General features: G+C 59.8%; 3 protein-coding genes across 16 annotated transcripts in view; 1 reads left to right on the forward strand and 2 right to left on the reverse strand.

Annotated features, from left to right (window-relative positions):
- Positions 1-1,420, forward strand: part of ACTN4 (actinin alpha 4) — a 70,627-nt gene extending 69,207 nt beyond the window's left edge. For all 5 annotated transcript variants that reach the window (XM_027044635.2, XM_027044631.2, XM_027044634.2 and 2 more), the window contains one exon: positions 19-1,420. In XM_027044635.2, the coding sequence (XP_026900436.1) occupies positions 19-177 (159 nt within the window). In that variant the 3' untranslated portion in view covers positions 178-1,420. The remainder of the gene's footprint in view (positions 1-18) is intronic.
- CAPN12 (calpain 12) lies at positions 1,274-14,983 on the reverse strand. Of its 10 annotated transcripts, none has more exons than XM_027044637.2 (22): positions 14,533-14,983; positions 13,732-13,826; positions 12,082-12,151; positions 11,809-11,927; positions 11,511-11,644; positions 10,610-10,778; positions 9,476-9,550; positions 9,320-9,405; positions 9,175-9,249; positions 8,388-8,551; positions 8,068-8,300; positions 7,770-7,781; positions 7,430-7,638; positions 7,246-7,288; positions 7,088-7,147; positions 6,509-6,566; positions 6,061-6,131; positions 5,898-5,960; positions 5,206-5,284; positions 2,109-2,225; positions 1,964-2,022; positions 1,274-1,840 (listed from the first exon to the last, which is right to left on the reverse strand). In XM_027044637.2, the coding sequence occupies exons 1-22, from the start codon at positions 14,579-14,581 to the stop codon at positions 1,550-1,552; spliced, it is 2,331 nt and encodes a 776-aa protein (XP_026900438.2). In that variant the 5' UTR covers positions 14,582-14,983; the 3' UTR covers positions 1,274-1,549. The 10 variants fall into 10 exon arrangements, 9 of the variants coding, with proteins under 9 accessions (XP_026900438.2, XP_053065955.1, XP_053065957.1 ...); XM_053209980.1 differs by having other exon boundaries at positions 13,732-13,822; positions 14,318-14,983; XM_053209982.1 differs by having other exon boundaries at positions 12,082-12,177; positions 13,732-13,822; positions 14,318-14,983.
- Positions 14,984-20,415: 5,432 nt separating this feature from the next.
- LOC128313159 (galectin-7-like) lies at positions 20,416-23,268 on the reverse strand. Its single transcript, XM_053209960.1, has 5 exons — positions 23,120-23,268; positions 22,670-22,734; positions 22,183-22,271; positions 21,197-21,398; positions 20,416-20,624 (listed from the first exon to the last, which is right to left on the reverse strand). Exons 2-5 carry the CDS (start codon positions 22,682-22,684, stop codon positions 20,511-20,513), a joined length of 420 nt encoding a protein of 139 aa, XP_053065935.1. The 5' UTR covers positions 22,685-22,734; positions 23,120-23,268; the 3' UTR covers positions 20,416-20,510.
- Between the last annotated feature and the right edge of the window lie 211 nt (positions 23,269-23,479).

Below are 23,479 nucleotides of genomic sequence, written 5' to 3' on the forward strand. Positions count from 1 at the left end.
CCACCCTCCCACCCCTAGAACTTCATCACGGCCGAGGAGCTGCGGAGAGAACTGCCCCCCGACCAGGCCGAGTACTGCATCGCTCGCATGGCGCCGTACCAGGGCCCTGACGCTGTGCCTGGCGCCCTCGACTATAAGTCCTTCTCCACAGCCCTGTACGGAGAGAGTGACCTGTGAGGCCCCCACTGGAGAAACCCCAACCGAACGCCCCCTCCTCACGGCCTCCAGGAGGGGCTGGGGGAGCCCTCCGCCCTTCTCCCCGCTGCGGGGGCCTCCCAGGTCCTGTTCCTCTGACTCTGTATCTATGCAAAGCACTCTGTCAGTTCTTTCCGGGGGGTGGGGTGGGGGTGGGGGTGGGGTGGGCAGGGAGGGGCTGGGGCAGGCTCTCTCCTCTCTCTTTGTCTGTTGGCCCCCTCCCCCTGCATAGAGGTGAGGGAGACTTTCGGGGTCAGCGCTTCTGGTCTGGTAAATATATATGATGTGTTGTTTTGTTTTTTAACTATGTGGAGGGGACCGTGGGTTCCCACAGCAAAACAGGTCCCCTCCAGGCCCTAGGAATGCCCCCCACACTTTGTCCCTTCCCCTTGCCTACCCCCACCCACCACCACCACCACCACGAGGTCCCTTCAAGGCCTCCCACATCCAGGCCAAAGCCCTACGTGCCTTGTCCAGGAACCGCCCTGGCCTGCCGTGGGCCCTGCAGTGGGCCCAGCAGAGGGCGACACAGCTGCCCTACAGGAAAGAGGACCCCGCCTTGCTCCCTTCTTCCCTCTCCCCTCACCTGCGATTGCCAGGAGATGAGGGGGTGCAACTCAGCACCCTCCTTTTCTGCAATGGAGGAGTAGGGTTGGGCAGACCAGCCTCTCACCCCCACCCCCAGCCAGCCCCCACCTTGCTTTGTCCAGACATGTATATCTCTCAGATTTTTCTAAGGACCAAAAAGCAAAAACAAAAAAACAAAAAAACACAAAAAAAACCACAAAACAACAAAAACAAAAAATGCACACACAAGAAAAACCTATAAAAAAGGAATTAAAAACTTTCAGAGAATTACTATTTACTTTATTAACTTACGGATTTATTATATAAATATATATTCACCTAGCAACACATCCTTGCCGCCTTCTGCTCTCATGATGAAGACATAGCTGATCTGCCGCCCTCCCCCAGCCCCTTCCTGCTTTTCCTCTCTGCCGTCTGTCATTGGGCATGGGTCTCTGGGGACCCTCCCGAGGTGGAGGGTGGGCTGCTGGCCTGGCCGCCTGTTAGTTGATGGGTTTTTCTCCCTCCCCCTCCTCCCCCCTCCCCATTTTTGAGTTTATTCTGATTGATTTGATTTTTTTTTTTTTTTTCTCGGTTTCTGGATAAACCACCCTTCTTGGGGACAGGATAATAAAACATGTAATATTTTTCAGAAGGATTCCTACGGTGTTCTGTCTTTTTCTGTCTCCCGTCTCCGTTCTCTGCTTAGCAGAGCCACGGGAGAACCTCTTCCCAGAGCAAGGCTGGGCCTGGGAGATCCCCGTCCCCGTGACTGTAAAAATGGGTGCTACCCGGGGACCCACTCTTGCCAGGCTCCGAGCGCTAAGTCGTGTAGCCTGCGCGAGAAGGGTGCCGTCGCCATCCCCGCGTCCGGATGGGGAGAGCAAAGCGCAGAGAGGTGCAGGGAGCCGCGTGGCCAGCATCGCCCGGCTGGTGGGCACTGGAGCCAGAAGCCGCTCCGGGCAGGCTGGCTCCCGCGGCGACGCTCCGAACCGCCGCTTCGCGCCAGAGCACCGGCCCCGCGTGCCGGGCAGAGGCGGAGGGGGTCCCGGCGGCTCTTCGCCTCTGGCCGCAGGTGCTGCTAGGAGAAGGCGGCCACCTCCATCCACTGGGGGAGAGAGGACCGCCGGCTCGAGGCAGAGGTCCCCGGGGAGGACGCCCACCCGGCCGCCCCGAGCCGCTCCCTCCGGCCCAGGCTCACCTGTCTGCGGGTCAGGCAGACGACGCCCTCGCCTCCCTCCAGCTGCCGGCTGCAGTGGCCTGTGCGGAGAGGGCGGGTTGAGCACCCGCCGTGGCGCGTGGGAGACCTCCTCCCCCTGGCCCACCCGCGCCCGGGCGGCACTCACGGAAGATGCAGGTGAGCTGGGCTGCGCACGACACGAAGCGCTCGAAGTCCACCTGCAGGCGGCTGTCCCGGTAGCGGCTGGTGAGGGCCTGGGTCAGCTGGTTGTTCAGGTGGAAGCCTGGGGGAGGCCACCGCTGAGCCTCGGCCGTCCCCATGAGCCCCACCTCAGCGCCGCGCCCCACCGCGACTCTCCCCGGGGAAGACACCGAGCTGCTCCCGCCCCTCGAACCCCAGCTCTGCCTCGTCCCCGCCGTGCGGCCGCGGGCAGCTCCCTTCACTTCTCCGTGCCGCAGCTTCCTCCTCTGCCAGACGGGGACGGGGACGGCCCCGACCCCGCAAGGCTGTGCGAAGATGCCCCACGTAGAGCTCAGAACAGCGGCACACAACGACTGTGTGTCAGTCTTACTGTTCTTTAAATTCTGGTGAGTTTCTGCTAATGGACCCTGGAGGATGTTTCTGTGCAGCAAAACGTCGTCAGTCCCGCACAGAGCCTCTCTTCATACTCCTACCAGAGGCAATTTCTAAACTTTAGAAATCACCTGATAAAAATCACCTCTGATGACACATCTCAATAGGCTTTTGACAGACTGCGTCGCAGGTCAGGTGACCCTCCGCGTGGCAGGGCTGCAGGACGGCTCCCCCTTCCCCCACGTGGCCACATAAACGCAGTTCTGAGGACAATTTCATGGGCTTCTGCTGCCTCCTAAAGCCCATCTCTGCCCCCTGTTCTGTGCCTTCGTTCACCAAAGAAACGCTTGTCTGGTGCCATCACCTGCTGGACCTTGTGTGAGGTGCTGTGAACGGCCCGGAGGAGGTCGGGGGCCTGCAGCCCCACCCTGGCAGTGTGACCTCCCACAGCCCCCGGCCTTCATCTGCCCTGAGCCAGGGGGGACCCTGGCCGGAGGAGGTGGGAGAGCCCAAGAAGAGGCCAGAACCCCTCAGCTGCCCCCTCACATTCCTACTGACCTCTCATGCAGACTGCTTCCTCTGGCCACTCTCGTGTGCTGCCTGGTGTGGGGTCCTGCCCGGGATCCCCTGCCGCTTGGGAAACCCCTCACGTGGTTCACTAGGTCCCTGCGACCCCTCCCCAGGGCCCCCATTGTCCTTAACCGCCCAGTGGCCTTCGCAGACCACGCCTCATCTACCCCTCCAACCCCTCCTGCACTTGGACTTTGCGCTTTGTCTTGCCTCCCTGGTACGCGATGTTCCTTCTGCCCAGAACGCTCCTAAGCCTTGTGCCGCCTCCTTCAGGAAGCCCTCTCCGATCCCCCCGCCCTTCCCGCCTGCAGCGTGGAGCACCTCCTTGGCTCCCTGTGTCCACCCCGTCCCCACCCTGACCCCTCTGGGCTGTCCCTGTCCTTGGTGGCTCTGGAAGCTGCTGGAGGTAAGGGAAGGGTTTCCGGTCACCACCAAACCCCCAGCGTCAGCCGGCACAGGGCCAGAAGCAGAGCAGGTGTCCGGGGAACACGCAGAGTGCGGCTGAGCTGCACCAGGTCGCTTTTCTTGCTGACCTCCCTCCCCGAGACCGCCCACCATATCCAGGGGCCCCTGGAGCTTGCTTCCTGCTGGTCCCCTCCCCGGCGCTCCCTCCTCCATACACAGTGGGACCTTCCCTTTGCTCTTGGCTCCAGCCCCCCACATACCCTGACCTTACACTTGCCTTATCTCCTTCCTCTCCTACATATTAAAAAAACGATTTTTCCAAGAGCCTAGGTCCTCATGAGGCCTCATAGAGCTTTGCTTTCTCACCCCACTGATCTTTCCTCTCTGACCACTGCCATCTCCCCACCCTCCTCCTCTGGCCACACCAGCCCCCTCTCTCATGTCCATTACCTGGCCCCTTGAAGCTGTTGCAGCGGGGCCCACGCTCTGATCTCAGGGCCTTTGCACAGGCTGCCCCTTCTGTCTAGACCACACCTGGTCCTGTGTCCCCGAGGTTCAGTCTCCCTTAGCACCCTGGTCCTTCCCTGACCGATGTGTCCCAGGCCACCACCACCCCCCCCCCCCACACACACACACACATACACCTGCTTTCTTTTCCCGCCATAGCATGTGTTACCATCTGACCCAGATGATCTTGTTCGTCGCCTGTCTGCGGCACCAGAACGTCAACCCCCACCCGCAAGAGCGCTTTATCAGTCTTCTGCCTAGATTAACACCAGGCACGGACGAGAGGCCCAGTAATACGAACAGCACAAACCCTCCATCACCCCTTGCTCTCGCCTCTGCTTCTGTCCGCCCGGGACTCCATTTCTGTCTCTGTGCCACACCTCCCAGCCTTCTATCTGACTCCATCTCCCCTCCGCTTGGGCTCTTTTCTTGCATGTCTCTGGACTTCAAAGGTTCTCCCCCAGGGCCCCCCTGCCTCTCAGACTGGGTCACAGGCGGTCAGGCTTGCCTCCCATCCCCCGTGTCTCACCCTGGGCTTCGCTGTGGCAGATGAGCCCTGGGGAGGGGGGCGGCGGGGGGGGGGGGGGGGCGACAGGGAGTTCCCTTCTGGTCCCAGCCCCTTCACGCACACACACACATCCCTAACTTGCTTCAGAGCCCAGGGAAAGCCTTACTCCCTGGCTCCGCCCCCTCGGGCCGGATTTTGTGCTACACAGAGGGAATGAGGCTGTTCCTCTCCTGGAAGAAGCCAGCCTTTCCTAAACCTTTGCCGGGGCAGTAACTAGAAGCAGCTTCCTCCCAGCGCTGAGCCCTGCAGGCTCCTCCCAGCTGCCCTGTGTCCTGGCCATTTTACACGGAGACTCCCTCAAGGAGATGGACTCAGGTGCCCAAGGCCCCCCAGGGAGTAAATACAGGCAGGATTCCAGCCCAAACTCAGGGGAATATGGGCCATTTTACCACAATGCCCTGGGGACCGGTGCCCGTCAGACACGGGCTCCCAGGCTTCCCCTCTCTTCCCCTTCTGGGAGGCCCTGCTCCAGGCCCCCAGCACCCTCCCAGGCCCATCCCCCCTCGCGCCCCGTCTCCCGAGGGCATCCACTCCCGGCCAAGAGCTGGCAGCAAACTAAGGTGAGCAGGCAGCCAGGCCTGCGAGAGTACAGCGGGTAGGAAAGGGAGCAGACCCGTCCCCGTGGCACCCCTGCACACACCTGCCGCATTCAGCGCCAGCCTCAGCTCGTACGAGTTCATGGTTCCAGAGGCGTCCTCATCGAACTTGTCAAATGTGGCCTGGGCGGGGAGGCACGGGTCAGTCCCACCCCCCGAGCCCCCCAAGCCCCCTGAAAGGGGACCTTGGAGGCCAGTCAGCCTGGGTTCCCACCCAGCTCCCTTTCTTCCTGGCTTCGGGCCCTGGGCAGGCAGCTCTACCACTTTGAGCCCGTTTCCCAGTCTGTGAGATGGGAATACTAGTAACAGCCAGACGGATTCCACCCACCAGGGGCTTCGAGAGGGCTCGGCACAGGGAGGCCCTGGACCACTCCCTCCTCCCGGGGCCGGAGAGGCGGGAATTAACACCTCCCGCTGGTAGACAAAGGCCCCTCAAGGGGAGGTGACTTGCCTAAGGTCGCAAGGCCAGAGGGGGGCCGACCTGGGAGCCGGGATTTCAAACCAGGACCAGAGCCTGTGTTTTCCACCCCTGAGCCACTTAGTGCCCCTGGAGGGACCACAGAAGGGCAGGTGGGACAAGGCCAGATCCCTCCAAGTCGTCCCTCCACGTTGGTATGACGTGGTCCACTTTCTCCTCCCCTGGGGCCCCGCGAGCCCACAGGGCACCTATGTCCTCGTTAGTAAAAGTGCCTTACCTTCCGGGAGGAGGTGGCTCCCCCAACCCTCCCCCCCTTACCTGCCACTCCAGGAGATGGCCCCAGAGCTGCTGGAAGTGGTACAGGGTGAGGCTTTGCCCGTTCTGGGGATGGGGCATCTGGTTAAAGTCATTGTCCCCAGAAGGGGGACACGGGCCCCAGCATGCCCATCCTCCCTGTCCAGGCACTGCCCCCCTCATATACCCCAAAACACCGCAGCAGCTGCTCACAGGTCCTGAGCCCAATCTCTCGAGGGGTCCGGGCGTGGGACCTGGCTGCAGGAAACAAACGAAGCCGAGTACTTCCTGTGAGCTGGCCGTCATCACGAGTGCTGGGGACTGCCGCTATCCCCTACCGCTGTCCTCACGCCAGCAACTGAGGCTCAGAGAGCCAAGTGACCGCCGGGAACTGGCAGAGCCGACGTGTGAACCCAGGCAAGGGGATTCCAAGTCCCCTCGTGGCAGCTACGCCCCCTGCCTCCCTTCGAGAAAGGGGGTCCTTTTGAGTGGGGTGGCCTCAGTCCTGCCACAGGCCCCACACGTGGGAAGACGCTGTCAGGCTGAGTCCAGGGCTCCCGTGACCTGACTCCCGGCAGCATCATGAATTAACACACATGGGGGGTCCGTGGGGTCCACCCCGGTCCCCAACTCACCAGGCTCCAGGGCGATGCTTAATAAGGTCTGGAGCTGAGGGGCGCTGAGTGCTTCCTCCTGCTCAAGGAGAGAGAAGGTGTGAGGCCATTCACTCAGGCCATTCGACAACACAGCACAGCTGGGGGCTGACCAAATTAGCATGCTGGGTGATGCTGGGGACACCGCAGTGACAGAGAGCTCATGGTCCAGGGAGAGCTAGAGACCTGTCCCCAGAGCAGACAGGGCTGCAGTGCAGAAGCACTGGGCCCCTGGAGTCCACAGCAGGCCTGCAGTTGACCAGCCCCGGGGGGAGAGTGTGGGAGAGCTTCCAGAGAAGGGCATGTTAGAAAGATGAGGCTTTAGCCCGGGCAGGGGGTGTGAAGGGAGAGAGGGCCATCCAGGCAAAGGTACACAGACTGAGCAAAGGCCCTGAGGCAGGGAAGAGCTGTGAGCATTTTGAGAGCAGAAAGTCAGGAGATTTAAGCACAGAGGGACGGAGAAACTAAAGCAAAATGAGACACCCAGGATGGTGGGGGCGGGGGGGTGTCGGTGTCCAAGGGGAGGGGTGGACTCCCTCTGCCCGGTCCCCCCATCCTCACCTCTCCGGCCAGCTCCTGAAATAGCTGCTCCAGCCCCAGCTCCAGGGGAACGTAGGGGACCTGTGGGGCAGGGTGGGGGTGGCGTGGAGTTTAGTGCCGGCCCAGAGGACCCCCACCCGGTCCTGCCCCCGCAGTGCCCATCCCCTGCAGCCCCTCACCAGGAGGGCGTGCAGGTCGGCGCTGATGACGTCATCGATCTCCCTGCAAATGACACAAGGAAAGTGGGGGAGGGGATGCTCCCCCCCCCCCCCCCGCGTCTGGGGCCCTGGGCAGATCCCCGCGGGGGTCCCGGGAAGCGGGGCCCTGGGGCTCCCGAGGGCGGGTCCGGGTGCCCCGGCTCACACGGCGGTGTGGCGGCGCTCGGAGAAGACGCGCAGCGTGAAGTCGGCCTCGTCGCCGGCGCGGGCGGCGCTGGGCACCACCAGGTAGTGGCCGGGGCGCAGGCGGCAGCGGCGGCTCACGTCGCGGCGGGCGCAGAAAGGCGAGCGGTCGGCGCGCAGCAGGCCGGGCAGGAGCGCGCGGCTGCGCGGGGAGTCCCACAGGCCCAGCAGCTGCGGGGCCAATGCGGCGCGATCGTGACCGTGACCCGGGCCGCCCGCGGTCACGCTGTCCGCCCGCCGCCCTGGCGCCGGGTGCCCGAGCCCCCGGGGGCCGGGATCTGGGGGACCCCGCCGCGACCCACCTCCTCGGGGATCTGTAAGGAGGAAGAACGGGGCGAGTCAGAGCCCCCCACACCTCCCTCTTCTTCCCATTCCCCCATCATCACGCCCCTGCCCCTCAGTCCCTGTCCCGTCAGCCCACCTGCGACCCCCGCTGGACCCGGCTCCTGTCTGCGCCCTCGGCGACCTTCCCTGCCCCTCGTTCCCCACCCCCCACCCCCATGCCCTCGGCTCTGTCCTGTCTCTGACCTCCACCCCTTCAGCCTTCCCAGCCCCTCCACGCCTGTCCCCTGCTGCTTCCGCTAAGCCTTGGGGTCCCACCTGGAACACGTGGAAACCCACGGTGAGGTAAGTGAGGCCCTGGGCCCTCAGGCGCCTGCGGTTGCGCTGGATGAGTGACAGAAGGACGGTGCACTTGGGGATGCGGCCACCCCTCGCAGGGCCCCACGCTCCTGCCGCCCCCCAGCCCCCCCAGGGCCCCTCCTCATCATCGTCCTCTTCCTCATCGGGCTCCAGCAGCGTCAGTCGGAACTGGGGGTTGGTCCAGAAGGTCTCTAGCGGACGGGAGAGAGAGGGGGTCACCCGGCCTGCCACAGCCCTCCCCCCCTTGCTCGCTTCTTGGGGCGCCCTCCAGGCCTCACCGTTGCCAGGCTGGCTCCCGCCAGAGTTGAAGCCCCGCACCCAGCGGCCTTGGAAAGTGTGGATGTGCCAGCCACCCCCCGCTGGGCTCGGGCCCAGCACCTCGGGGCTCAGCGAGCAGACCTGGACGGTGTTGAAGCATCGGACGAAGTCCTCCAGCCCCATCCTGCCGGGTGGCCAGCGCTCAGGTCCTCCCCAGCCGCCACCTCCCCGGGGCCCCCGTCTGCCAAAGACCCCAGGATGACCCCCCCCAACCACAACCCTCCCCGATTCCTCAAACATCGCCAAGTACCCATCAGTCCACCAGATGGTACCGCGTCTCCGGAAGGAACCCCAGATCGCTGAGCCCCCCAGCTCCCCCGGATCTCTCCAAGTCCCCGGCAATGCCCCACAGACAACCGAGCTCCATACACTCCTCCCCGATATTGCCAAACTGCCTTCAGCCCCCAAACATCAAGACCCTTGGGCCCTCAGCAGCTGGTATCCTTAAGCCCCTTAAAATGCCCCCAACACCAGCAAGCCTCCTACAATGGCCCTAAATGTTAGCCAGCCCCCTTCAGCCCTCCAAAGATTACTGCTCTTCCCAGTTCCCCTAATATTACTGCGAATTCTTCCTCGACTCCCCCAGATAGAACCCAACCCCGAAGTTACCACCATATGGACAGTTTCTAGCTGTTAAGACTCGTCCCCGTGAACGAGTCCCATGTCCCTTCGAGCAGGCTTCGCCCCCTCCCTGAGCCCCGTCGGCCTGGCGCTGGTCCAGAGGCAGGGCTGGGCTGGGCTCCTCACCAGAACTCGCCATCCTCCTTTTTGACCAGCAGGGTGTCTCGGCACTCGGCGGGGAGCGCGTCCCAGCGTGGGCAGCTAGGGAGACTGGGGTGTGAGGGGAGGGCGGGCGGGTCCGAGCCCCCCGCCCACCCCGGATCCATCCCACCTGTCGCTCCAGGCCCCGGTCCACTCCACGCGGCCCCATGGGTTCCGCAGCCGCAGCAGCCGCACCTTGGTGAAGCCCAGGGACACCTGAGGACGGCATCATCCGTGGGCGGTGGCGCCGAGGCACCCCTGTAGCCCGTTCGCGGGGGATACTCACCTTGTATGTGCCCGTGACTGAATACGCGTGTCCCTTCACCAGCCCGTCTTCGGTGCGGTACTCGCCCCGATCACTCTGGGCGGAGGACAGGGGATGCTGAGGCCACGGTGGGGGGACAAGAGAGTGGCTGCTCCTCTCTGCCGCCCCCACCCCCTTCTCCTGCCACCACAGCAGGAGTCAACCAGAGCTCCAAGAGGGCGTCAGATGGGGGAGCGAAGGCGAGAGGGGAAGGAGAGAGAGGAAGAGGAAGAGGAGACAAAAATACTTGGAGAGGACAGAGACGTAGACAGAGAGAAAGATGCAGGCCAGAGACTGAAAGAGGCAGGGAAACCCAAAGGACCGGGAATCAGTAACTGAGCACAGGATTAAGCAAATGAATGAGTGAAGGAATTAGACCAGTTCAGCGAATGACTATGTGATGGGGTCACAGATGAACGTATGACTCAAGCTGAGCCCACGAAAGTCAATCCTAAGACTTTCGCTGAAATTCTCAGAAAGAGGCTTTGCCTTAAAAAAAGTGGGGGCGGGGGCGGGCGCCTGGGTGGCTCAGTCGGTTAGGCTTCCGACTTCAGCTCAGGTCATCGGCTCAGGTCATGATCTCGCGGTCCGTGAGTTCGAGCCCCGCGTCGGGCTCTGTGCTGTCAGCTCAGAGCCTGGAGCCTGTTTCAGATTCTGTGTCTCCCTCTCTCTCTGACCCTCCCCTGTTCATACTCTGCCTCTCTCTGTCTCAAAAATAAACAAACATTAAAAAAAAAAATTTTTTTTTAAAAACCACTTAAATAATAATAAAAACCGCTGGCGTGGTAGGAGGGACCCACAGTTGTGGGAGCCCTTTGGAGCCCATGAGAGGAATGCCCGCCCAGGAATGAAACTAATCTGGAACCAGGAATAGAGAAACACATTCTCAACATCCACTGGATGAACACCTGGATTCAGCTGTGCCTGAAGCCCGTTTGGTTATGAGAGCAAATACATTTCCTTTTGACTTGCCGGAGTTGGATGGGTGAGAAAGACCAGCCAACAGTGAACAGAACAGAGAAGAAGGCACAGGAGTCCACCCCCCCCCCACCCCTCTCAAGCCCTGACTGTGCCCTGGTCCTGATGGGGGTCCCCATGGGGGTCTGACTCTCTCACCAGGGCAGTGGCGCCCACGAGGGACTCCTTGGCCAAGGCATGGCGCAGGGCGGAGAAGAGGCCTGGGGTGTCTCGCCTCAGGTAGAGTACCTCGCCCACGCCGCCTGTGAAGTCCACGAAGGCCTCATTCATGTGGCCGCCTCGCATCACCTCATAGGAGCCGTGGAGCCTGTGGGGGCAGGTCCGGGGTGGGAACGTCTCGGGCATGTATGAGCATCTCACGCACCGTCCCCGCCCCGGGACCTGGGGTCCCCTGGGGTGTGCGGGTCCAGGGGGCCAACCCTGACATCTGCAGACTCCCAAGGTGGGTAGGGGACTGTGGCACAGTCTGGAAGCCCTTGGAGATTGGACCTGTGGTCCCTGGGCCACAAGACTGTGTGATGTGGGAGATCACAGGAGAGCTCTGCCAGAATTCTGGGCATCCCGGGAGCCGTGTCTGAAACTCTGAGTCTCTGGGAGATGTCTGCGTTGGGGGTGATCTCTATGGGGCTTGTGGGGGATTTCAGAGCCACAGGGTGGAGAAAAGCAAAGATCGAGGGTTCCATGGACTCCACTCAATATTTGGGAGGTGCTTTGGGCTTCCCAGTATAGTAGGAGAGATTTTTTTCTGGATTCTCAGGTCCCCCAAGGGGGGAGATCTTAGCTCTGGTGGCTCCAGGGCCCGAGAGAGGAGATTTCAGGATCCTGAGGAATTGCGAGTGTTGGTGGGTCTCTAGGAACGTTTTGTGTGAAATGTGGATAGAGGGAGGTATTGATAATTTGGAGGCCCTCAGGGGATGGTGTGACCTCAGGGGCCTGGGAGCCGTGACGTGGTTGGGGACCCTTGGCGGGCTGTGTAGAGGGTCCCAGCCGTCCGCCTCCGGGGACCCCTTGTGGGGTGGGACGTGTGCTGGGTCCTTACTTGGCATAGGCCTTTTCCAGGAGCGGGGCCCAGAACTCGTTCCGCTGATCCGAGCGCACGAACATCAGCTTCCCGTCACGCACCGGCAGCCTGTCGTCCACCACGACGTCCACCCAGCGGCCAAACTGCCAGAGCTGGTGAGAGAAGGGCAGGGTCCAGGCTTCCAAGGACCCCATCCTCCGACCCCAAGCCCTGCCGCACCGGCCCATGAATTACAGCCCCAAGGGGACAGTGTCAACGGTGACATCCATGTCACCGTGGGGGAGACTGAGGCATGAACAGAGGTCCTGAGCTTTACCTGGAAGTGGAAGACACCTGCATAGCCCCCTTGGAACCCCTGTCCAGGGGGCACCACCCGGCACAGGAGCCGGGGATACAGAGTGAGGGAGGCAGCGGCCGCAAGAAACCAGCAGTTACCTGGGGGGAGAGATGAGGACTGGGGGAGCCTGGAAAGAGGGAGACTGAGGCGTGGGGAGAGGAGAGCCTGAGGGGGAGAGCAGGGCCCGAGCCAGCAGGGTCCCAGCTGCAACTTGCCAGCTCTGGGGGCCCCAGAGGGGTTCAGTGGTCTTACCTAGACGCCCCTGACACACGTCTGTTCGGCTCATATCCTCACAGATGAACTGGGGCTCGGCGCAAAACTCCTGGGGGGGGTTGGGGGATTCCAGGCCTCAGCCAGGAAAGGGAGGGAAGGAGCAACTGAGAGGTCCGATGCCTGGGTCCCCTCCTGCCCTCACTGCTCCAGGGCAATGAGCGCCTCCAACCCCGGGAGAGGCTTGTAAAGCCCGTGGACAGGGATTCGGCTTCCCTGGGCCTCGCCAGACCCGGGAGTCACAACAGCCAGCCCTCCTCGTATCCGGGGCTCCCAGCCCCCTCCTCCCTCAGACCCAGAAGCTCAGCACCCCCACAGCCCCCTCCTCCCTCAGACCCAGCGGCCCAGCCCCCACAGCCCCCAGCCACACATTACATGGGGCCTCAGCCATTCCACCCCTTTGGCCTTCTCCGAGTCCGGCCCCAGCTCATCGTAGCCAAGGGCATCAGGGCCAGCAGGGAAGTAAGGATCGCAGAACAGGATTCCCTCATCCAGGCAGGCTGCTCGGATTGCCTCGTATCTCTGGCCCCGAAAGGGCTTCGGGCCCCTGGTTCCAGGCCCTGCCTCCTCGTCCACCAGCTGGATAGTGACCCTCCTGCTGCCACACGCCATCGGGACACTCTGGGCTCCCAGGCTGGCCCCCGGGCCCTTTAACCTCCTGAGTCATGGGGGTGGGGCCTCCCCTCCATCAGAGCTCCGATGGGGGTCTTTAGGCAGCGAGGAGCCTTCCCTTGTTAATACTAATTGATGGTTTGGGGTGCTAGGCAGCGGGGACGCCTCTTCTGTGGTTTCCTCCCCAGGGCGTGGGGCCTTCAGTTGTGGCTGGGCCAGAAACTTAATGGGCTTGGCCAACAGCAGGAGGGAAGGCGGGCAGAGCTGAGGGACGGAGAGTCCTGGAAGGAGGTCAGTGTGGGGGTGTGTTTCTGCCATCTCGTCCCTGCCTCTCCCTCTGTGGAGCTGGGGCCGCAGGGGTGAGGAGGGCGGCGTGTTTATCCTGCGTGTCTCCATCTCTCCTCGTCTCTCCATCAGACGGTTTCTCTCTCTGCCGTGGTGTCTCTCTTCTCTGTCTCGGCCTCACTGTCTCTGTCTCTGTCCATCTCTGTTGTCTCCTTTATGTCTTCCTCTGCTTTTATTTTCGCTGTTGTTGTTTTTAGCTCTGTTTTGGTTTTTGTCACTATATCTGTGTCTCTGTCTGTATCTCCCTCTGTCTCCATCCCTCTCTCCGTATCTCTTTGGGGTGTCTCGTTCTCTCTGTACCTTCTGTCTGGTGCATGCCTCCCAGTCCGTCCCTCACCACCCTTTTCTCTGCCCCTGTAGCTTCTCAAGTCACCCACGGTGGACCCCGGGCCCCCTCTGGCTCACTCCTCCTGGGCCACCAGGACCCTGTCTCCCCCTTCCCCGACAAGGCAGACCTCGGCCTGTTTGCCCCACACAGGGCTGACTGTGGAGGGCCCACTCTGCACCTACCTGCCCCGGGTCGGGAGGTGGGCCCACCGTGACCGTGACCGTGACCGTGACACCCCACCCTACCCACGCGCCGCTCAGGGTCCAGTGGAGCGATATTTCCCCAAAAGGAAGCTGGAGCCTTTGGAAGAAGTGGTAGAAATTGGTTCTGAGAGGCCACAAACTCACCAGTCTGGGTCCTGGCAGACTTCTACCCCCAGCGGGGGTCCCCTGCACTGTCACCTCTGTGGCAAGAGATGTCCCTGAGTCCTCAGGTATTCTTCCTTCCGAATGGACCGAAAGACACTGTCTGAGCCCCTGGTTGTGTGGCCACCAAAAAGGGATCATAAAACAGGGTACCGTCCTGTAGAATTGCTAAGGCCACCCACTCCCCCCCCCCCCCCGCCATGTGAGGCAGGTGACAGTGGTTTGGAACACCTGCCAGGGTTAAGAGTCAAGGGGCTGGGGTTCATGCCACTTACAGACTGTGTGTCTTGGGCAAGTCACTTAACCTCTCTGTGCCTCAGTTTCCTCATGTCTACAACAGGAACGATAATAATAGGACTAACGTCAGAAGGTTGTCTGAGAAGCAAATGAGTGAACCCGCGGGACATGTTCAGAGCAGCACCTGACACGTGGATGCTCAGGAAACAGCTGTTCCCAGTGCATCTGAGGCCCCCATTCCCACCGAGAGGTCACAGCCTTTTCCCCTGTTTGCCCCCCAAGTACTACTACTAACAGTAGGAGGAAGCATTGAATAAAACCTGACTGACACCTGGCAGTGAGCAGGAAACTGCCTGTGGAGACTGCCTGTCAGATCACAGACCGTTCGCCACCTGCCCGGCCCCTCCTGGCCTCCGTCCGCAGGTCCCCGCAGGTCCCCGCTGGCCACAGCTCTTCCTAGCTCCCTGCCGGTTGCCTGCCCTGGTGCAAGGCTCTGATCACATCCCACGAACAAGAGTTCGCTTGATTCTCCATCTCCCTCCTTACGTCCAGGGTCCCAGATACGCCTTCCCCCGCCAACGAAAGAAAAACGCATTGATGCCAGAGTCCTGGACGTCTGTTGCTTTGGGAGCCGAGTATCCTCCACCGCTTTTTCTGGAATCGGCACCCCCAATACGTTTTGGGGATCCAAGGGTCCTTTAGTCTCAAGCCGTGTGGCTCCAGGACGGCTGGCCCCTCCCCCTAGCTCCAGGGAGGGGCGTTTGACCCAAACCAGCCAATCGGAGCAGCGCAGCCCTGGCCACACCCCCTAATATTCCTGGGAGACTCGGGACTTGTGGCTTCTCTTTCTCTGGGGCCGCGAAGCTGGCGGGAGGGAAACCCCGAGCAGCCAGACTCCACCTCGGCCACTTTTGTCCTGAGACCCGTCCTGAGAATGAGGACAGCGCTGAGCAAAGCACCTCCAGGCAACAGGGAGAGAAAGATTCCATGAGCATAGTCTCTCAATGCGGATGTGCTTGAAGCCAGACTTTTACATTCAAGGAGCCAAGAAATTCTGCCCCTCTCTTTTCCCCAGTTTTAATTTCAACTTAACGGACTTTTTCTTTGTCGCTAGAAACCAAAAGAAACCTTTCCAATTTTCCGGGCATGATTTCTGCAACCATGCCCAGGACACTAATTCCCTATGGAGTAAGAGATCAGGTACTAGTTTCTTCCATTTCTACCCCTTACATAACCCGCAAAGTGTTCTTGCTTCACCAAGTTAGGGCTGCACTTGAGCCATTAAGACATATATATATATATATATATATATATATATATATATATCTAACACACTATCATGAAAAGGAAAAGCCCCACTCCCGGGTGCAGGAGGTACCTGTTACACACATAACAAATGGCAAATGCTTACTATTTTTTTTTAATTTTTTAAATGTTTATTTCTTTGAGAGAGAGAGAGAGAGAGCAAGCAGGGAGAGAGAGAGAAGGAGACACAGATTCTGAAGCAGACTCCGACTCTGAGCTGTCAGCACAGAGCCCGACGCGGGGCTCGAACTCATGAACCGTGAGATGACGAGGAACTGAAGTCAGACGCTCAACCGACGGAGCCGCCCAGGCGCCCAGAGCAGGGCTTGTTTTTTGGTTTTTGGTTTTGTTTGTTTAATATTCTCCCATGTGTAGAATTCCTTCTGAGAGGTTTTCTTGTAACAAATTACCCAGTAGTGAGCTTGTGTGAGGGGAAAGTCCTACCTCCAATTCCTGGCAGCTACTGATCCCTCCCTGGGGAGAGCTGAGATCTGAACACAATACTGGGCTTACACCGAGGCTAGAGGCGAGTGTGCTGGAGAACGAAGGCCACCCCGACGGGGTGCAGAGCGAAGACCTGCCCCGTCTGGACTAGCCAGAGACAGAGCGGTCGCTGACGATGATTCATAGGTAGGAACAAAAATAGCTTTGCAACCTGTCCTATAAGGTGTTTTTTTTTTTTAAATGTATATTTATTTTTGAGAGAGAGAGGGAGAGGGAATTCGAGCAGAAGAAGGGCAACGAGAAGGTGAGAGAGAGAATTCCTAAGCAGACTCTGCACTGTCAGCGCAGAGCCTGATGTGGGGTTCGAACCCACGATCTATGAGGTCATGACCTGAGCTGAAATCCAGAGCTGGACCCTTAACTGACTGAGCCACTCAGGCGCCCCTGATGTAATTTTGATGAAGTCCCCACAGGCTATCCTTCTAAGTGCTCTGAACTCACCTTTCATGAAAGGTTCATTTCAGGGGCACCTGACCACACCCTTGAGGACCATTCAGTTAGCCATAGAGCTAACCAGGCAACTAGGGTCCTTCTGGAACCATCGAGCGATCACAGGATGATTTAGAATTCATGCCTTGGGCACCATTCCTGAAGGTGAATGATGAAGGTTCAGTAGATTCTGTTATTGTTTTTTGTTTGATTATTTTAAATGTTTTAGTTTTATTCTATTTTGAGAGAGAGAGAGAGAGAGAAAGCACAAGCAGGGGAAGGGCAGAAAGAATCCCAAGCAGGCTCCTCACTGAGGATGCGGGGCTTGAACTCACGAACCATGAGATCATGACCTGAGCTGAAGTTGGATGCTTACCCAACTGAGCCACCCAGGCGCCCTGAAGGTTCACTGGATTCTTACATACTGCTCAAACAAGGGTGGGGAGTATCTGAAATATTTGAGCCAACATTGCATGTTACCAGCTTCACCAATAACAGCCCATTTTTACACACATTACATTAACTTTTCTTTTTTTAAGTAAACTCTATGCCCAACGTGGGGCTTGAACGCATGACCCTGAGATCAAGGGTCCTTTGCTCTACTGACTGAGCCAGCCAGGGCACCCCTACTAAGTTAATCATTAATAAGCCACTCGATACACAAATGAAAACCCACTTCTAACATTTGTCATGCTAATTAATGGAGTCTCTTGTGTTTCTCAAAGGTAAATAGTTGAAGCTCTTGTAGTAACTGTCTATCGGACTTTTCACCGCATGCTGGCTATTTTGGAAGTGCGGATTTCGGCTTAGGTCACCTGAGGGTCCCTAGAGCATACCTTAATGACACATGTATTTGTATTGTCCTGTGTCTTAGGTTGAGTTCCTTAGAAGCGGACCCAGAGACAAAGAACTGCCTGCAAAAAGGCTCTTGTGGACCCTGAGGCGATACCCCCAAAAGGAAGTGAGGGGGGCAGGATTGGGCTGAGGGACGACTTGGTTGAGATAAGCCTCAGACAATGCTATGAGGAGACTTGGAGCCGGGGTGGCCACTCTACTGCTTGTCCCCAGTTGAAGCAGTGGGATCAGGACCCGTTTTATCTCCCAGGACCATCCAGTCACTGGCAGGGATCAGCCCCTGGGAGGGGCATGACCTTGGGTGAAGCCGTTCTCTGTGACTGAGGGCACATCCAGTGAGGGACACAGCGGAGAGATGTAGCAGCCTGAAGCCCCAGCCTCCTAGCTCTGTCCATGACCTAGCTCAGGTCATGATATCACAGTTCGTGAGTGGGATCCTCGCATCAGGCTCTGTGCTGACAGGTCAGAGCCTGGAGCCTGCTTCGAATTCTGTGTCTCCTCCCTCTCTGCCCCTCCCCCACTTGCTCTCTCTCTCTCTCTCTCTCTCTCTCTTAAAATAAATGAAAAACATTTTTAAAAATGCATATAGGGGCGCCTGGGTGGCTCAGTCGGTTAAGCGGCCGACTTCGGCTCAGGTCATGATCTCGCGGTCCGTGAGTTCGAGCCCCGCGTCGGGCTCTGTGCCGACAGCTCAGAGCCTGGAGCCTGTTTTAGATTCTGTGTCTCCCTCTCTCTGACCCTCCCCAGTTCATGCTCTGTCTCTCTGTCTCAAAAATAAATAAAACGTTAAAAAAAATTTTTTTAATAAATAAAAAAATAAAAATGCATATAATTATAATGCATAGAATATATTATCAGAGCTATGTTAATAGAATTAAGTTATGTTGTTATTAAATAAGAAAGAATGACACAGTAAACTAAGTATATAGAAGTTTTTAATACAACAAAGTGAGTGGAAGAAATAATAAACACAAAAGTAAATGTAAGTGAATTAGAGAATCAGAGAAACAATAAAATGGATTCAGGCACTGTTGTATACTAAAACTTACAAACTATTGTTGAAAGAAATTAAAGAAGACCTCAGTAAATGGAAAGATATCCTATGTTCATGGATCCAAAGACTTAATATTGTTAAGATGACAATACTCCCCAAATTGGTCTACAGTACCTATCAAAATCACAGCTGATTTTGTTTTTCAGAAACTGACAAGGAAATTCTGAAGTTTATCCGGAAAGGGGCACCTGGGTGGCTCAACTGGTTGAGCGTCTGACATCGATCGGCTCAGGTCGTGATCTCAAGGTTCATGAGTTCAAGCCCCACATCAGGCTGCTGTCAGCGGTGGATCACTCTTCAGATCCTCTCTCCCCCTCTCTCTGCCCTTTTCTCGCTTGTGCTCTCTTACAAATAAATAAACGTTAAAAAGATAAAGTTTGTATGGAAAAGCAAGGGACTCGATATTAACACAAGTTTGAAAAAGAACAAATTAAAGGACTCAAATCACACTAATCAAGATGGTATTATTAGGATAAGGACAGATGTGTAGATAAATGGAATAGATTTGAAATTCCAGAAAAAAAACCACATACATCTATGATCAAATATTGAGAAGTGCGTCAAGACAATACAATGATGAAAGAATAGTGTTTTCAACTGGAAATCCATGTGCAAAAGAATGAAGTTGGGCCCCTTCTTCACAACATACATACAAATTAAATCATATGGTCTCTATATTAAATATATACACATATTTGAACTGAAAAAATTCTTTTCTTTTCTTTTTCTTTTTGAGAGAGAGAGAAAGAGTACAAGCTGGGGAGGGACAGAGAGAGAGAGAGGGAGACACAGAATCCGAAATAGCTCCAGGCTCTGAGCTGTCAGCATAGAGCGTGATGCGGGGCTTTAACCCAGGAACCAGGAGATCATGAACTGAGCCGAAGTCCCTCGTTTAAGCGATGGAGCCACCCAGGCTCCCTCAAAAAATTCTTAAACGTTCCAAAATTACACGACACAGACAAAATAAAAGTTAGTTCATTTAACAGACAGCCCTGGTGTACCAATAGCTGTAGATATTCTCAGGTCTCCCACTGGGAGAGGAAGAACCACCCAAAATATACAAAGAAGGGCCCAGAAAGAAGAGGGGCTGCTGCAGGTGGAAGATCTCAAGTACAGAAAAAGTTCAGATGCTGAAAGGACTCGAATTCGCCCAGATTTGGAAGTCCCACAAAGTTTTGCATCCTCAGACGAAACCAGGGTAATCCTACCTCCAGTACCGACTGCCAGCGGGGCAACTTCGACACAGGCCGCAAGGAGGCGACGTGTCCCTCGCAAGGAAGCCGGCCCGGAAACTACGGGCAAAACACTCCAGGGGCGTGGCTCCAGACTTGCCCAGACCCGGACCCGAGCCCCAGCCGCAGTGGGGGACCAGCCAGCGCGCCGGGTCTCCATCTCATAATAACGGACCCAGCCTGGCGACTGTCGCATCGCGGAGTCACGACTTCCCTCCACCCATAGCCATTAAGTGATGAGTAGTCACCTTCGACTAGAAAATCGCCTGGCAGTGGGGGTTGACTGGGCGTCTGCGTGAGGGCCCACTACTCAGAACCCTGGTTGTCACACCGCAGGGCCAGGGCCCGGGGCCATCTGTGAGCACAGGTGGAGAAGAGTGGATGTGGGGCTCGTGAGGCCTGGTTGTGGTGTCCCCCTGCCTCCGCACCGCGCCACACCCCCCACTCGTCCCCACGCAGCTCCTCCGGGAGGTGCCGGTTCAGTGCGCGTCTGCCCCGGGGACACGGGCGGGAGCCTGTCCCCACTCCGCCACAGCTGGGAGGCCGGCGACGCCCCATCCGCTGCCCCGCCCACCCCGCCCAGGCCCGTTCCCCGCACCCCAGGCGGGAGAGCCGGGGTAGAGGTGAGACGAGGGGGGTAGCGGCGCGGGGAGCCCGCACAGGCCCAGGCACCGTCCCCACCATTTCGGGGTCTCAGGGACCAGACGTGCGGGGACTCGTTCGCCCGTTTGCAGACGCAGCGGCTCGGAGCTCCGATGTTCCGCAGAGGGGGCACCGAGGGGAGCTTGAGCCCCCTCCAAACCCCCATCAGCTGTCCCCACCGCACGACCGCCGGGCCGGGCCGGGCCGCCCCGCAAAGCGCCGCTGGACACCAGCCAACGCCCACCCGCACCCGATCGCGACCCTCCGGAGGCGTCCCGGCCACAGACTGCCCTCCCAGGCCGCGGGGCCCCACTCCCGCCCCGGCCGCGGCATCGCTGTGACCCTTCGTCAGCGTCTTCCCCGCTCTGAACCTGCTCTCCGCGTCCAGACGAAGGACACCCGGGCACAGACGGGGCGCACACACGCGGGCTGAAACTTTATTTGCCCTCCCGCGCCCGGGACCCCGGACCCCCGACCCCCGACTCCGCCGCCCGCCCGGAGGCTCAGAAGATCTTCACCGACTGCAGCTGCAGGTCCCCGCCCACCTCCAGGAGGCGCACGCGCGCCGGCGGGATCCGGTAGCGGAAGTGGTGGTACTCCGAGTCGCCGACCACCGCCTGCGGGGCCGAGGGGGCGGGGGCGGGGGCGGGGCGTCAGGGGCCGCGGGGCCCCGAGTCCCCGGGCGCGAGATGGGCCCCGATGGCCGTACCTCTTGTCGTGGTCCTCACCTGGGCCACCTGTCTGGCGCGGACGCGCGCTTAAGGCGGTGGCTGTTACGGCCCCGCCGGCGGCGTCCACGGCCTCCCTCCGGCCGCTCGCACTGAACGTGGGGAAGGGCCTGGGTGCTGGACGCTGTGCAGCGACCACTCCCCGCGGACACGCGCGTCCCGGCCCAGTCGCCCAGCCATCCTGGCCCCTGCTCCGGGACACCAGGGCCCCGCTTCCCGCTAGGGGCCACCCACCCTCTGGGCGCTGGGCTCTGGCCGCCCGGCCCCTGCCACGGCCACACCCCTGCCTTCGGGCACACGTGGGGTTGCGCCAGGGGAAGAAGAAGAGGGACGGACCGGACGTGGGCCCCGCCTTGGCCGGGCCTTTGCTCCCCACCTCCACCAAGAGCCTTCCTGGCTTGCCTGGACTGCAGGCGGGCGGGGGGTCTGGGCGCCCGCGCCTGTGGGTGGCAGGGACTCACCTTGAACCCTTCTTCGGTGGCGATGAGGAGCACGTCGAAGGGCTGCCCGTGCTGGAAGGGAATGCCTGAGCCGCGCTCCTCCCGGCCCCAGGTGCCCTGCTCCAGGCTGTTGAAGACCACCGTGGACTCGTCCAGCCGCGGGTTGAAATGGAGGGCAGCCTCCCCGCCCGGCCCCTCGCCGCACAGCAGGTTCACATAGAACCTGGTAGTGGGGGCAGGGAGGAGAGGATAAAGGTCACAGGCCAAGAAGCACCCTACCAAGATCAGGGACCAATGGTCAGGACTCCCCACCGCCAAGCCGTTCCAACTCATAGGCACGGGAGGAACGTCCCACGCCACAGGGGGAAGGGTTGTGGGCTGCTGGCCAGGGACCCACCGTCCAGGGCGTCCAAAGGCTCCAGGGACAGGGACCCTGGACCCGCATGCACCTAGCGAGGGTCACTATGCTATGGCCCCGGGCGCCCCTCATTTCCAAAGCCTCTAACGTTTGCCGTGGAGTCACGATGCCGATGGCCGGGGTGCTCTCTGTTCCTAGGGCATCCCCCTTGCCAGAGGGCTGGGCACAGCACCACGGGCCCGCACGTTTGCAGGCACCGCAGATTCCCAGGAAGCCTGCCCTTCCCAGACCCGGAAGTCCTACGACCGACCGCTTCGGCCTCCCAGGTGCCCAGGGCACCTCCAGGTCGCGGGACTTCTTTCCAGGGTTCCTGGCATTCAGACTGGGAGCCATAGGACTCTAGATGGGAGCCCTGGGATGGCTCTGGAAGCCCCAGATCCCTAGGGAGACGTAGGGACCCCAGCTACACAGTCACGGGACAAGTAAGTGAAGACTTCAGATTCCAGAAGGTCAGCGATGGCCCGGGGAGTCTAAGACCCTGTGGGCCAAGGTGGCTCTGGTGCCCTCGTGTCTGGGCTGCAAGAAGTCCGAGCCAAGCCAGCTGAGCCTGGACACCTCCCAGCCTTACCTCTGGGGCCTGGGGTCTCACCTGCCGGCCTTTTCCGGGACGACGCCGCGAATCCTCATCACGGTGCCCACCCGGATGCCCTCGGGCAGCGACGTCTTGTGGGGCACGTTCTGCAGGTTCAGCGGCGGGGAGTCCGAGGGAACCGGGGGCGCGGACGAGAGACACACGTGGGTCGGCCCCAGGCAGAAAGCATCCGGGACCCAGATCGGCAGAATCCGTGAGAAGAAAAGGCCCAGAGACCAAGGAGAGAGAGCCAGAGCCAGACCAAGAGTGGGAGAGCCAACCACGAGGGATCAACGGAGAAAGGGAGAATCCAGAGAGGCAGATGGGAGCGTGGGGATGGGTTGGGTCCACCCGGGAGCCACAGCCCAGACCCTTGGTAGCACACCCTGGCACCCGCTTTGTCCTTCCCAGCGGGAACACCTCAGCCGGGCCCAGCCCCTCCCCGAGTCCGGTGCCGCCTTGGGTCCAAGCCCCCCGGGCCCCGACGCCCCCCGAAGGCACTCACAGAGCTTCCCGCCATGGCTGGGATGCTGGGGCGACAGGTGTGGCGGTGGGTATGGCTGCTGGGACCTTAAGTAGAAGCAGAAGCAGGGCGTGGCGGCCCCGCTGACTCACCCCCAGCCATCTCCACACCCGCCGCCCACACCTGGCACAGACCCTGGCCCTGGGGCCACCCGGCGGCCCAGCGCCTTCTTGCTGGGCCCGGGACTTCCCTCCACTCACTGAGGGTTCCCAGTCCACCGCCCGCCCCCTCCGTTGAGCTAAGAATCCTGAAGACAGTTAAGGACGAACCGCCAAGGACAGAGGGCACCCAGGGGGCCACCATCCATCCCGGCCATGTCCCTGCCGCTTGGCACAGGGGAAAGGGTCTTTGCCCATTTTATCTTGGACATGTGGGGCCCCGAGAGGCCCACCCGGGGCTGGAAGCGGGGGCCCCTCTCTCCCAGGCTGGGACCTGCGCCTTGGGCTGAGGACGCGTCCACCGAAATTCCAGCTCCCGCTCCCTCGCGTGACGGTGACCCCGGCAAGGACAACACTGTGCCCGCGGGGCTCTGGGGGGCAGGACGTGTGCCTGATGAGCCGCGTCTCCCGGGGCCTAGAGCAGCGGCTGGTACACGGTCTGGGCTCCTCAAGTGCGCCTGAAAGACGAATAAGGAATGACACCAGCGCCTGGTCTGAGGTCCTGGGCGCCTGGCGCACACAGGACCTCCCCGAGCGCTCACCGCTAGCCGAGCGGGGAAGGGGATCACTCGCCCCCACTTCACAGACCAGGAAACCGAGGCTCAGACACGGGAGGCCGTTTGCCCGAAGGCGC

Source organism: Acinonyx jubatus, chromosome E2, assembly GCF_027475565.1.
Source record: "Acinonyx jubatus isolate Ajub_Pintada_27869175 chromosome E2, VMU_Ajub_asm_v1.0, whole genome shotgun sequence".
Classification (NCBI taxonomy): domain Eukaryota; kingdom Metazoa; phylum Chordata; class Mammalia; order Carnivora; family Felidae; genus Acinonyx; species Acinonyx jubatus.